Raw genomic sequence first — 14314 nt, 5'->3', positions numbered from 1 at the left:
ATGTGAGAAGTAAAGTCATGGGTTAAGGTGTGTAAGAGGGAATAACAGAAAACAAAAACTGGAAAGGTGAGTTAGATCCTGAAAGGTCCTGATCCTTCAAAAGTCTGAGTTTTAATCTATGCCGGCATGAAAAATGGGTAATATTTTCTTTTAAACATGATCTTTTAAAATCAATGCATGTTCATAGTTATATTATTAACACCAAGAGGCTTATAATGAAAAGCATCAGATTTTTGTCCTACCTCTCCCCAAACCCCATCCCGATCCCCGGAAGCAGTCACTGTTGATGTTAGCTGTTTACTCTGGGTTTTATCTCCTTAGTTCTAAATAATGTGCTCATATTGCTATGTGTTGATGTCACGGCCTAGACATTTTGTTTTTATTCCATTATGGTAGAAAAAAATGAGCTCCGTTACAGCACTTTCCCCCTTGTCTTCCCAGCGTAATCACATCCTATAAGTTACGTCATTTAGTAGGAGCAATAAAATGTCTGCATTTTTGACAATGTGGATAATCACCAAAGAGCCAAGACGTGTGTTACGATTACATTTCACTTCTTGTACAACTTTTTGTTTTTTCCTGTAAATAAATGGCTTTTTCACTTGCATGTTTTTACATAAACCTATTCTTAAATTTTACAAAATGCTTCATCAGAACCACCATATAAAATTTTTTGAAAGATTTTGTCCAGATGCTCAAACCTATTAGATAATTTATCAGCCCTCCTGTCCCCTGGAGATCGTCATTTGGCACACCTGTTCTGTCCCAGTCTCAACTGCTTGCTCTCCAGGCCTGCGCACCATCATCGTCCTGAGACTGTCCCATGTCGAATCTATGGTTTCCTGGATCTCCTGCTTCTCTTTTTATCGGTGTACCCCATCATTTACACATCCTCTAGTACCTTCTAAGAAAAGGTGCATAGTAGATAAATGACCCCGCCTCTTTGAAATGTCATTTTTGGTACCTTTATCCTTGATTGATTGATAGTTTGACCAGGTAAAGGATCTAGATCATAAATTATTTTCCCTAGAAATGATTTTCAGGAATCATTTTTTAATGCCCTGCCTGTCTTCTGACACAAGTCGCCTGATACCATTCTAATTCCTTCGCCTTTGTTATGTGTTTTTTTTTTTCTCTCTGGAAGGTCTAGTTTCCTCTCTCCCTTACGTTCTTCATTAATTGATGAGCTCTGGGTGTGTGTAGCTTTACTTTCCCTTTTTGAGCCAGGAACTTAGCAGGCACTTTTAATTTGTGAGATTACTGTCTTTCAGTTTTGGGAAATTTACTTGTATTATTTCTTTCCCTCTGTTTTCTGTGTGTTCTTTTCCGGGAACCTCTGATGTTGGAACCCCTTGGACTCATCCTCTGTGATTTTTACCATTTTAAAATTTATTTTCCAATTCATTTTCTTGGAGATTTCCTTAACTTTATCTTCTAACTCTTCTGAATTAGTTAAGATCATATCTGCGTGCACATTACATAAAGCCCAAAGTCAGGGTGGCGTAAATAAATCGCTTGTGAAAGGAAGTCTGGAGGTGGACTGTCCGGGGCTGGTGGGCAACCAGTAAAGTCACAAGGGACTTGACTCCTCTCCACCTGCCATCCTCAGGGTATGGCTCTGTCCTCCAGGTCAGGACTGCTGGGCTCCCACCGGCATATCCATGTGTTAAACATCAAAGACCACCGATTTCACATCCTGTCGGGCCTTTCTGGAGGTCTTACACACCACGTAATTAGTGGTATGGTTGCACCTAACTGCGGAGGAGCCAGGGAAACGTACCAAGTTCAGCAAGTTGCTGTTCTGAATAAAATCAGAGTTCTAGTACTTTCTGTTGATGCTATGTCTTGGTTGAATTGATGGCATGCTCTTGTTTCTTAGTAGTTCATAAGTTAATGGTGAGGTAGATGAATGGAATACGGCAGCATCTCTGCCATACCTTCTGTTGAATATTTAATTTTGACTATGAAATTTCAGTCTTTTAATTTGCAAGAGCTCTGTTTTCTTTGCTTGCGTCTTGATCTTGTTTGATGGGTACAGGTGTTCTCTTACCTTTCTTGGGGATATGCGGTGGGAATTATCTTTTAAGTTTTCTTCTGCTCTTTGTCTTTGTTTCCTTTTAATCCTTGTTTCCTGTCTCTTTTGGTCTCCATCTTTCAAGTTGGAGGGCTTTCTCAAATGTCTATAATTCTTGGTCATCTGTACGTATTTTTAATATCTTTATGGTAATACTAACTTACCGTACGATTCACCTACTTAAAGTGTATGATTCAGTGGTTTTTAGTGTATTCACAGAGTTGTGCAACCATCACCATGATCAATTTTAGAACATTTTCATCACCCCCAAATTAAACCCTGTTCCCTTTAGCTATCACTCCCTACCCCCAACCCCCAGCCTTATGCAGTAATCTACTCTGTCTCTGAAGCGTTGCCTATTCTGGACATTTCATATAAATGGATTCATATAATACGTGATCTTTTGTGACTGGCTGCTTTGACTTAGTGTAATGTTTTCAAGGTTCACCCACATTTTAGCACGTGTTAATACTTCGTTCCCCTTTCTGGCTGAATACCTTTCCGTCGTATGGATATACCACCTTTTGTTTACTCATTCGTCTGTTGATGGGCGTTAGGGCTGTTCCCACCTCTTGGCTCTTGTGACGTACAAGTTGTTGCGTGGACATACGTTTTCATTTCTCTTCGGCATGTACTTCATTGTGGAATTGCTGAGTCACATGGTAACTCTTCGTTTAACTCTTTGAGACTGTTCTTCTCCAGCTGCCAGACTGGCTCGCAGAGCGGCTGCACCGTTTCACATCCCCACCAGCAGCATGTGAGGGTCCCAGTTTCTCCACGTCCTCACCAACACCTGACATTCTGACTGTAGCCATGCTGGTGGGTATGCAGTGGCACCTCACTGTGGTTTTGATTTGTATTTCCCTAATGACTGATGATGTTGAGAATCTTTTCGTGTACTTATTCCCATTTTGATTATTGGCCATTTGTATATCTTCTTTGGAAAAATGTATATTCAGATTCTTTGCCCATTTTTAAATAGGGTTATTTATGTTTCTATTACTGAGTTATGAGTTCCTTATGTATTCTAGATAGAAGTCCCTTATCGAGATATGATTTGTGAATATTTTTTCCCATCCTGTTGGCTGTCTTTTCACATTCTTGATGGTGTCCTTTCAAGCACAAAAATTTTTAATTCTGATGAAGTCCAATTTATCTATTTCTTCTTTTGTCATTTGTGCCAGTTGCCCGTATTTGCTAGTGACTGGGAGCTCTGTGTGCAAGCTACAAGGTAGGACTCACTTGCTGGGCTTCACTTTGAGATGACTGGGATTGGGGAGCCAGCTGTTTTATTGGGGAATCCAGTAAATGTCAGTATTTTACTGGACTTTTTTTTCCTGAGGTGATTCTGTTTCTCCAGAGACAACTGCTTTATCTCCCTGGAAGGGGTCACAGCATTCTGAGGGTGGGATGAAGGAGGGGGCTTGAGGGCCCGTCCATTTCTGATGCTGGTGTTCACTTAACTCTGTGTTCAGACTTTTGTCATGCTTGTGTTGCACCCTGTGCCTCCCCTGGTCCCTCCACTCGCCCCTCCAGTGCTGGGCCACCCAGCTCACCTCTTACCTGCAATCCCTCTGAAGGCACCTGTAGGTTGTAATTCCTTTCGCCTCCTTTGTCCTACAGAATCCACTCTGGTCCTAATAGGCCTGTAATCTCCTGAATTTGTTGAACTCTCTTGTTAGTTTGGTTTCTTTACCTTTTTGTTCATTGTTGTGGTGCAGCACATTTTAAAAAGTTCTTTGCGGGCTGGCCTGTGGCTCACTTGGGAGAGTGCGGTGCTGATAACACCAAGGCCATGGGTTAGGATCCCGTATAGGGATGGCCGGTTTGCTCACTTTGGAGAGTGTGGTGCTGACAACACCAAGTCAAGGGTTAAGATACCCTTGCTGGTCATCTTTTTTAAAAAAAATAAAAAATAAAAAAGTTCTTTGCTATTTTCACTCTAGTTGGGTGTCTGGAAGGGGAAAAAATAAACTTTTATGGTCAGTCTCCCACCTTTAAGCAGATGTCTGAGAAAATGGATTTCGTCTGAGTGTCACCCCCCAATGGATTGGCAGTCATTATTTGAAATGCTCGGTTAAGAAGGATCTGGAGGGAAAAGTGCTGGGCTGATCGGTAATGTCTGCCATGAGTGTGGCAGGGGAAGAGGAGCATGCTTGTGACGGATCTGTCATCCCTTCTCTTTGGGTAACAAAGAGTCATCGAAGGTTTTTGAACAGGAGAGGACATGGCCAGAGGTGGGCTTAGTTGGATAAGTCAGCCGTCCAGAGTGGAAGCAAGTGGGGGAGACTCCTATAACACAGACCAGGCCAGAGACACCGGCCTCGTCAGGACCTCAGCCAGGAGTGGCTTCAGCTGTGAGGTACGAGGTGGGAAGCTGGTCTCTGTTTCAGGAAGGGCGTAAACCCCTCCATTTCCCTTTCCATCTCCTTGCTGTCCCTGCCAGCCCTGGCCATGGGAATTGGAACCGAGAGGCTTTGCTGTGGACAGCCCATCCACATGGTCGCTGTACAGCCAGCAATGGTGACACCTGGCTCCTGCTGTGTGTCTGAGGAGGTTCCTGGGCTGTCCTGGAGAAGCCTGCTCCCTGTGTTGAGTAACCTTCCCCCGACCTTGCTCCCTGCCCCGTCCAGGCTCAGCCATGACTCGGAAGGAGGAGCTTGGGTGAGGTGATCTGTGGCTCTCTCCCAGCACTGACTCAGTTTCCCTGAAGGCGAGATTTGGAGTCAGAAGGGAGGCCGGTTGGCAATGGAGGAAACATTTGTGGGCACCCTGCGGAGGGGGAGGTGGCATATTTGGGGTCCTTTTCACTAGTTCCTGCCTTCTTTCAGTTGTTGGGAGTATTCTGTATTCTTCTAGCCACCCTCCCGATGAAGATCATCCTAGGCCCCCCATTTACAAGTGAGGGACTGAGGCTTGCAGCAAGAAAGGCCTGGCTTTGCGGCACCCGGCTGGGGTGAACCTCTTTCCTGTGGTCACTGTTGTTATGTCTGTGCCATGAGACCGTGAGACCCGACCGTGGAAGAGCACAACAGCACTGTTCTCATCACCTCACGTCACGTATCAACACGCTGAATGCCTGCCACATCCCCAAGGTTGATAACCTTATCCGAAAAGGGGAAGCTGAGGCACAGAACAGTTAAATAACTTGCTATAGTTAGTTGGGATCCGGATCCAAGCAGCCAGGCTCCAGAGTGTACGTGTGGAACCATTTCCCTGAACTGCCCTACCTTGCAGAGGGCCTGGGTGCCCTCCCTGCAGGGTCCTGGTGCTTCTGCTCCAGCTGGAGAAGGCTCCGATTGTCTAGAGAAGATCCCCAGCCCCCTGCTGAACAGCAGATAGTGGGAGCGTGGAGAAAGCAGACTTTACTCCGCTTGTGCAGTCAGTGTAGAGTTGGACACTTGGGCTATTTGCATTTTCTACACCTCAGACTTCCTTCCAGAAAATGGGAAATTGTCCAGCCTGGAGGTTAAGGCCAGTGGGAAGGAAGGAGGAACTAGACTGTTCTTCTCCAGCCTTGCTCATGGCCCATGTCCTCTCCTTCCTTCTGACTCTTCAGGTGGGTTGGAGTTGGGACTCATGGGAGAAGAGGAGGAGGGGACGGCTGGTGCTGAGGAAATGGGATTAGGCGGATGCCACGCATGAACGTTGCACCCGGCATGTGCTGTGCACACAGCCCGTGCTCACGGGCCCGACATGGGCTCACGCTGTGGGTGGGAGAGTCCAGCATGAATCTCGGGGTCCTGGGGTAGTAACCACTGTACAGGGGAGCATGGTGGGTTACATGTAAGGTCTCTAGTGTGTGGAAGTGGGCGAGGCAGGCAGCTGTCAGCCCCAGGTGGACATGGATGCCCTAGTCTCGGTTCTGCCATTTGAGAGCTGTGTCCTGAGCACACGTTGGCTTCTCTGTGCCTGTTTCTCTCTGGAAAGCGAGCAGTATGTTCTTGAGGGCTGCAAAGGGCCATGTCTCCAAGGACCCCCAATGTGTGTGTGTGGTCAGCTGGTGGTGAAGGGGACGCTCTGCCCTGCTCCCACCCCACCCCTTGCTGGAGCCTCAGGGGCCAGGTGGGGTGAGGACAGGCGAAATAAGAGACAGGGCATATGGAGGCCAGGGCACCTTGGCAGCCATCTGGTCCCTGCTCCTAGTGTGTAGGGAGGGCAGAGGCACCAGAGAAAGACAAATGGATGATGGGGGAAATAGATATTTGTGTTTGCTAACTGTCTTTGGGTCACTTGTGGGGCCCTTGCAGGCCTCTGAAAGTCCCCTTCTCCTGCTCCCTGGCCTGGCCGCCTCTCCCCTGCCGTCAGCTGCTGTGAACTTGGCCACTCTCAGTTAGGAAGGAAAACCGCTCAGGCAAGGAAACAGCACTGCCTCTCCCAAAGCCTGCCTTTCTCTTCCTGCCTGGCTGCTGTTGGTCCCGGCTCCAACCCTGAAGTGCTTGCTGGAGAGGTGATCAGAGCCTTCTCGGAGTGGGGGGAGGACTTCGATGTCTCCAGTCCAGCCTCCTTGCCCCCCCTCCCACTGAAAATTGCTGTTCTTACTGACGGGATTGTGGTAGTGATTCTTAGACCCATGGGCTGCTGGGACACATTTCCACCTGGATGTGGCATCTGTGCGCAGGAGGAACTGAGGTTGCTGAGGCCGTGTGTTGTCTCTTGAGGGCTGCGGGGCCTGGAGGAAGGGACTGAGAAGTCAAGCCCCCCACTGCCCTAGAGTGCTGCAAGACCAGCAGGGGTGCCTCTGTCTTGGGGGCAGGGGAGAGGGGACTCTTGGGCACTGGTGCCATTAACACCAGTCTGCACACTGAAAATGCTGGGCAGAGCCTGTGCTGAGCCCTGGAGGCAACAGGGTACCCCGGTCCTTCCTCCCACCCGACCTGCTGTTCCTTTTTGGGCCCTGACATTTCTCCCAGGCACATACCAGCACATGACAATGAATCTGAGCCCCCCTGGGCCCCCACACTGGCTGCAGCCGTCTTGGCTCGTCTGTCAGTCACCCGATCCCCCACACCTGTTCCAGGCCCAGCCTGGGAGCTGCCCACCCACATGCACAGCTATGAATAGGGTGGAGGGAGGGGAGCAAGGGGCCAGCTTTGTCCGTTCTTAGGCAGAGAAGCAACCCTTGTTTGGGGGAGTTACTTAGAGTGGGAGGTACAAGGGTGCACAGGAAATGCCTGAGGTGTAGCTGTGGGAGAAGGCGTGGGGTTGTGACGAGAAGGATCCAGGCACTGAGGACAAGATGAAGTGCTACGAGGTGGATTGTTTGTGTGGGGGACACACTCACAGCCCCTTTTTAGGAAGTCTGCCAAACTTGGTCTCCTAGGGGAGCCAGCGACTTAGAATAGGAGACAGAAAGTCGGGGTTCTGGTCCCAGTCCACCTTATATTTAACTGGGACCCTGAGCCAGTCCCAGCTGCAGTGAATTCCACCCAGCAGAGGCCTGACCCACCCTTCCAGGTCTCGGTGCCGCCGTCTTGCCCCACCCCACCCTGCTGCCCTCCCTCACAGAATCTCGATGGAGTCAGAGGGGGAAACTGAGGCCAGCTGGGGGTGGGAGTGGAGGGTGTTCAGCAAACACTGCTGTTTGTTTCAGAGGCTGAACGTTGACTCGAATGCAGCTGTAATTCTTTTTTCTTCCTAACGGCCTCATGAAGGCCAGTGCAGAGCACACGGAACCACATGCGTTCTATTTCAACACGAAAACGCTCTTTCCTCATCATAATACAACTTAATTCTGCTCTATAACTGCTTTTTTCACTCCATATGTCTGTGGCCATCCACAATAATAAATACAGGTCCTTCTCAGCAGTTCTTTGTGTCCACTTGTTTCCTGCTGTGTGGTCAATCAACGCCACCCTGGCAGTCTAGACAAAGGTCTCGCTCTCCGGTAACCTTTCTCCAAAGGAGAGAAGAGCGATGCTCGGGCGCCCCTTGCGGCCAGTAGTAGGACTGCCTGGGTCTGAAATGTGCCAGGACCTCTCAGGGGTTCTGGGGATCGGTGTTGGAGACTTGAGCAAGGTCTGGAGCTCCTGCTGCGTTTACAGGGCTGCACTCTGGGTCAGGCATGGTGGTGATTTCAGACTCACGTGGGTGGAGGAGAGGCATTGCCCTAAGAATGAGCCTTTTGTAGTATGTCTGTGCTTTTCTTCTGAGTCTTGCTTTGTTCTGTTAGCACCCCTGCCTCAGGTGGGATGATTTGATGGGGACCCAAGTTCCAGGGATGAAGACCCCTAATTGGCCTAGAGCTTCAGAAATACAGTTCCTGCCTCTGAGTCCCCAAGCCACTGAGCTGTCTCATCCAGCGCCTTCCTCCTTCTGCTGTGGCACCCTCCTGGGCCGGGGCTAGCTGTGGAGTTGGAGCCCACTGACCTGGGGTCTGTTACTTGTCAGCCACGTGGCCTTGGGCTAGGCCTATAGCCGGGGAGCCTCACTTATAACACTGAGGCAGAGGCTTTGTGTGTGAAGTCAGCAGTCTTCCTCCACCTTTTCTTTTTTTTAATTTAACTTAGCTTATTATTTTTTAATTAAAAAAACTTTATTAAAGCATTGTCCTAAACATAGACTCTATACCTGTTAAGTACTAACTTCTCAGCCCTACCCCCCCGTTGCTGGTAACCTCTAACCTACTTGTCTCTGAAATTTTTTTAAATTTATTTTTTCTTAATTAATCCACAATAACTGTGTATATTTATGGTGAACTCCACCTTTTCTGAGGGAACTGTTGCACATAAATTTCAGGTCAGCCCAGCACCCAGCAGGAAGCCCTCCTGGCTCTGCTCTCGGTAGGGAAGGAAGCGCGTGTCTGGGGCGTGGTGAGCAGCTGGCAGAGGGGCTGGGCCGGGGCTGAGACCCACGTCCCTGTGGCAACAAGGACTGAGGCCTGCGCAGGCCCCAACCTGTCCGTGGTTTGGGGCTGCTATCTGCCTTGTAAATCAAAGTGGAGGGTTTGTCTCCTGGGAAGACAACATAGTCTTCTCGTCCAAAAAAGCCTCCTACAGAGTTGGCTTTGCGTTTGAGGCCCATGAGGCTGGGTTTTCAGTTGAGGTTGAGAGAAGATGGATTGTAACCAGAAAACTCCGAGTGGGATGTAGCTACCTCCAGAACTCATCACTGTTAACAGGCATAGAAGTGGTTTCCTTAATAATAACAAAAAATAGGATTCCCACACCCATGCAAATAAAGGGGGCTCAATGTGGTTTGAGCCACTGAATTGTCTTTTGAAGAGAACTCTCAGGCAGGTAAGTGAATGAGCCAAAAGGAGGGAAGACTGGGGCTGGGTAGATTGTTCTGGAGGCTGACATGGGATGGGAGACCATCCAGGGACTGGACTCAGCCATGCTGCAGAGAGGGGCGGGAGGCCAGCTCCCAGGGCCATTTCTGAAAGAGCATTGGTAGGGTCTGGTGGCCAGCTAGACCAGAGGATGGGACATAGAAGAGTCCCCAGGACCCCCGACACCTCTCTGCCAGTCTCTTGTTCTGCCTTTCTGTTCTCATGATTTCCTCACAGTCAAGATTGACCCTGGAAAGGTTCTGATAGATTCATTCATGCTAAAGTAGAAATGATCAATATAGATATAAATATTTGCAGTTTAACAAGAACAAAGACTTAGACTATGAAACTTGGAGTCCTAAAGACAAAATTGGGGGCCCCACCTGCAAGGTATGTTGGTATCTGAGCAGGTGGCAGTGGCCTGAAACTTTTACAGGTCCCAGTGTTCTCTTTTTCCCTTGTTTAGGCAACACAACCTGATTTTATACCCAGCCTGGATGTGGAGAACGGTGGAAGCTTTCCAACATCCTGCTATCCAAGTTCTTTATAAGCCCTCCTGATGTCTTCCCGGACTGTGACCCCAGAGGTCTCCTCGACTCCATCCCTCTGGCAGGGCCCTGCAGACGTGTCTGACGCCTCCTCGGCTTCCCCGTGTCTCCCTGCAGGCAGACCTCAACACCAACATCGAGGACGAGGGCACCTCCTTCTATGGTGTCTCCAGCCAGTATGAGAGTCCTGAGAACATGATAATCACCTGCTCCACAAAAGTCTGCTCTTTCGGCAAGCAGGTGGTGGAGAAAGTAGAGGTAGGAGGCCACCCTGGTGGGAGAGGGGAGATGGCAGGGGTCTGTGCAGTCTCCTTTGCTAGAGCTCCCCTGGGGATAGGCTTGCTCGCCAAGGCCCTGCCAGAGGTGGCTGCTGCAGCTTCTGTCTGCTTTCAGGAAGAGTGCCCTCCAGTTATGGGGCATCCCACAAGCTCCTTGGTGCCTGCCCTCCATGCCATCGGTGCCTCACTTGGTCCCCTCCACACCACCACCCTACCCAGCTCACCAGAGCTGTGGCTCAACCTCCTGGGCTGGCACTGCGCCTTCCAAGCACATCCTTGCAGGCGTCCCTGCGTCCTCTCCCACAGCAGAGCCACAGCCCGCAGGGCCTGGGGATTGTCTACCTGGTCCAGCCTTTTGGTTTCATGGTTGAGGCACAGAGAGGGGAAAGCCTTCCGCAAGTCACGTAGCCACCAAGGCAGAGGCAGGGCTGCAGCAGGGCTCCAGCATTTTGGTCCTGGCTCTCTTTTTACCCTAGAAATGCCCCAAATTGCTCATGTACCCGCTTTTCTCTTCATGGGCTACCTGGAGACTCTTCACCAGTGGAAGTTACAGAAAACTCAGGCTTGCCTTTTAGGCAGGGGTCTCTGCCTCTCTCTTAAGCTTCTGGCCAGGGATGGGGCAAGGTGGTGGTAGGAACACAAGTTCAGACAGGCCTGGGCTTGAGTCCCAGCCCCTGCTTTCTGGTGGGTGTTGGGGGATAAAACCCTCCATTTATCTCTAAACAAGTGACGAGTGATCCTCGCTGTCCGTTAACGCAGGCTCCTGTAGTGCTCTGATATTCTGGTCCCACCATGTTCTGAGAGTGAGAAGGAGGTGGGGCTAAATTAAGGCCTTTCACCCCAAACCCTGCGGCCTCTGCGAGTCTGGGACCCTGTGACCTCTTCATGCATCCAGGCTGGTCTTCATCCCTGTCCTCACCTCTTCCCCCAAATTTGTCTGTATCAATGAAGTCTTGCTCTTCCAGTCTATCAGTTATTGATAACTTACCTCCTGTCACATATACCCAGATGCCAAGCTACTACTAGGGAAGATACATTCCTTCATCCCAGGGCTTCTCAGCCCTGGCTGCACCTTAGAGTCACTCGGGGGCTTTTGAAACGCACCAATACCTAAACTCCACTGATAAAAGTTTCCTCAGTCTCTACAGTGGAATCTGGGCAATAGCCATTCTGAAAAAGCTCCTTAAGCTAGCTATTTATTTAACTAGCTAATTTTTTCCACCTCCCTCTCCCACCTCATCCCAAGTTATTTATTTTTAATTAAACTTTAATTTTTGAGATGACTGTGGATCTGCATGCAGTCATGATCCCGCCTACCCTTCCCTACCCTTCCCGAGCTCCCGCACTGGCAGTGTCCTGTGTGACTGGAGTACGGTATTGGCAGCCAGGAAATTGACGTGGATACAGTCTGCCAGTCTGGTTCAGATTTCACCAGTTTTACATGCACTTGGGTGTGTGCATGCACACGTGTGTGTGTGTGTAGACTTGTGATTACCACCAGAGTTGAGAACGTGACGGTTCCATCACCACAGGGGCCCTGTGTGCAGCCAGGGTTGAGAGGCACACTCCCCGCCTCATCTGGTGCTGTTCCTGTGCTCCTTAACCTCCCCTCCTCCGATACCCGGCTTCTGCCTGTCACCGATGGAGTAGGGGGGCCTTGTTTTGTGACCATCAACCCAAGAGGGAGGCTCTGCTCTCAAGGGACTTTAGGCCTCCTGCCTCGTCTTCCTATTTAACTGGCTCATGGCACTTCCCTGTGAAGCTAGGCTTGGGCTGGAGGTAAAGGGTTTCTAAGGCCTGCTGTCCCCTGGGTCCTGCAGACAGAGTATGCCCGCTACGAGAATGGTCACTACTCCTACCGCATCCACCGGTCCCCGCTCTGTGAGTACATGATCAACTTCATCCACAAGCTGAAGCACCTGCCCGAGAAGTACATGATGAACAGCGTGCTGGAGAACTTCACCATCCTGCAGGTGTGTGGCGCGGCACTGCCGGGGTGGGGCTGGAATCCACAGGGGGACGGCACCCCTGGCGGGCCCTCAGCTGGGGCCTGAGCCCTCGTCCCTTTCTCACCTGCAGGTGGTCACCAACAGAGACACGCAGGAGACCTTGCTGTGCATTGCATATGTCTTTGAGGTGTCAGCCAGTGAGCACGGGGCGCAGCACCACATCTACCGGCTTGTGAAAGAATGAGAGACTTGGGGAGCAGGGAGGGGGGACATGGGAAGGGGACCTGCAGGGGCAGCCCCCTGAAGTGCCAAGAGAGCTGAGAGGAGCAGTCATGGCTCTTCCTACCCAGGAACAAACTGTGCCTGAACCTGCAGTGCCCAACCCCAAATAAACCCAAGATGTTGTATATTTGCAGAGGACCTGGTCTGGCTGTACAAGCCTCGGGAGGGACTGGGGGAGAAGGGGGCAGTCTGGGAGGCAGGCTGGAAGCAGGGCTGAGAATGCACCCCGGGCAGTTCTAGAGCCAGCGCCCCAGCGGACTCAGCTGGGAACGTTGCCAGAAACTGGAGCCCGAGATGTGATGTTCCCTCTGCTGCCATCACCACTCATGCATGGCTGCGTCTGCACTCCCTGACCACCCCTGCAGAGCCACTCCTCCAGGACAGCTAGCTCAGAGAGGCCCCCGTCCACCATTTTAGGTGGAAGTGATAGAATTGTTGGAAGGGGACACGGTCAGAGCTCCTCAGTTTTCATCCATCTCCAGTGGACGTGGATTCCGTGGCCATCTTCCATCATGACCATGGTTGGGGACTGGTTCCACATCAGGGGAGCCCAGACAAGGAGGGCAGCAGGTGAGGCGGTGCAGTCTGGCTGAGGCGTGTGGATGGGGAGGCTGGGCAGGGGCCTCTGAGACCTGTCAGGTCTGGTGTTCTGAGTCTTGACTCAAACTCCTTATCTGCCCAGACCCCCTCGGAGCCAGCCCCAGGCTGCCTGACTCCCTCCCCAAAGTGGGGGCTTCTGTGCTCACTGGGGGTGGAGGAGGGATTTCCTGGCTTATTTCTCCTGAGCACAGGCATGGGCTTTGAGTTTAGACAGTCCTGGCTTCCATCCTCGTATTCCAAGCTGCCTGACCTTGGACAAATTTCTCAACTTGTCCAAACCTTTGTTCCCTTTCCTCTCTGTACAGTGGGGAGGCAGTAGCACCTACCTTAGAAGACCTTGGTGAGCAGGAGAGGTCATGTCTGCAAGCTGCCTGGTGCAAGCTGCTCTCAATATTTAGTAACGAGTCATCCCTCCCCTCCCTCGGCGAGGCCCGGGGCTGGCTCTTTGCCGCCCCCTAGTGGCTGTTTGGTGTCATTATCCCTCTTAGGCCCACAGTTCCGGTAGCCTGAGCCAACGAGAGTGAAGGTTCAGCCACAGGTGTTGACTGTGCGCCCGGCACTCAGGGGGCATGACATGGAAATACGGAATGAACAAGACAGCATCTAGGAGGTGTTACGAAGAGGTGGTTAGGAGCCAGGACTCTCGAGTCAGACCAGTTACTGACTAGCTGTGTGACCTTAGGGCAAGTTACTTAATTTGACTGTGCCTCAGTTTCCCCATCTGTAAAATGGGTATAATAATAATAACCTACCTCATGTATGTACAGTGCCTAGCATAGTGCTGAGCACATAAATATGTTCAATAAACATACATTGTTATTAACAATAGGAGCTTGCAGTCTAACTAAGGCGTCAGTGGGGTGGGCTGTTCCTCAAAGCGACTGGCATTCAGATGTGGGAGAGATCAGGTTGTGGAGGGTTCAGGGAAGAGGTAGCACTTGAGGGATGGGCAGTATACAGACAAGCAGAAGGGAGGAGAGCCGGCCAGATGTGAGCCACCCCGTGTGCCCCTCCTCCAGGGCACAGCACTCATTGTCTTTGCCAAAGAGAACTTTTAACCAGACCCCTGTGGGTATCCGGACCTCTGCCAGGCCTCATGCCCGGGTGCGTAGCTGCACCGTGTGTGGAGGCCCAGCTCCCATCAAAAGATGGGGCCTAGGGTGCGCCAAGTCCTGAGCAGGCAGCAGGTACCCCTGTGGACACGTGGGAGTTTGTGTTTGTATAAGTTGCCATTGCAGCCCTGCCCTGTCCCCTGTCCCCACCCCCTGGGGGCCCTTTGGAAAAGGGAAGCTCATGAGACCTGTCTGTCCAGC

At 50.8% G+C, this 14314-nt stretch overlaps 1 protein-coding gene across 1 annotated transcript in view; it reads left to right on the top strand.

Moving 5' to 3' along the window:
- TEAD4 (TEA domain transcription factor 4) overlaps window positions 1-13829 on the top strand; it is a 69898-nt gene extending 56069 nt beyond the window's left edge. Inside the window, exons 12-14 of the mRNA XM_063074914.1 lie at window positions 10010-10150; window positions 11991-12143; window positions 12250-13829. Coding sequence (XP_062930984.1) covers window positions 10010-10150; window positions 11991-12143; window positions 12250-12363 — 408 coding nt within the window. The 3' untranslated portion in view covers window positions 12364-13829. The remainder of the gene's footprint in view (window positions 1-10009; window positions 10151-11990; window positions 12144-12249) is intronic.
- Window positions 13830-14314: the final 485 nt, after the last annotated feature.

The sequence above is a fragment of the Cynocephalus volans genome, chromosome 1, assembly GCF_027409185.1.
Source record: "Cynocephalus volans isolate mCynVol1 chromosome 1, mCynVol1.pri, whole genome shotgun sequence".
Lineage (NCBI taxonomy): Eukaryota > Metazoa > Chordata > Mammalia > Dermoptera > Cynocephalidae > Cynocephalus > Cynocephalus volans.
This window is presented reverse-complemented; position numbering and strand designations above follow the sequence as displayed.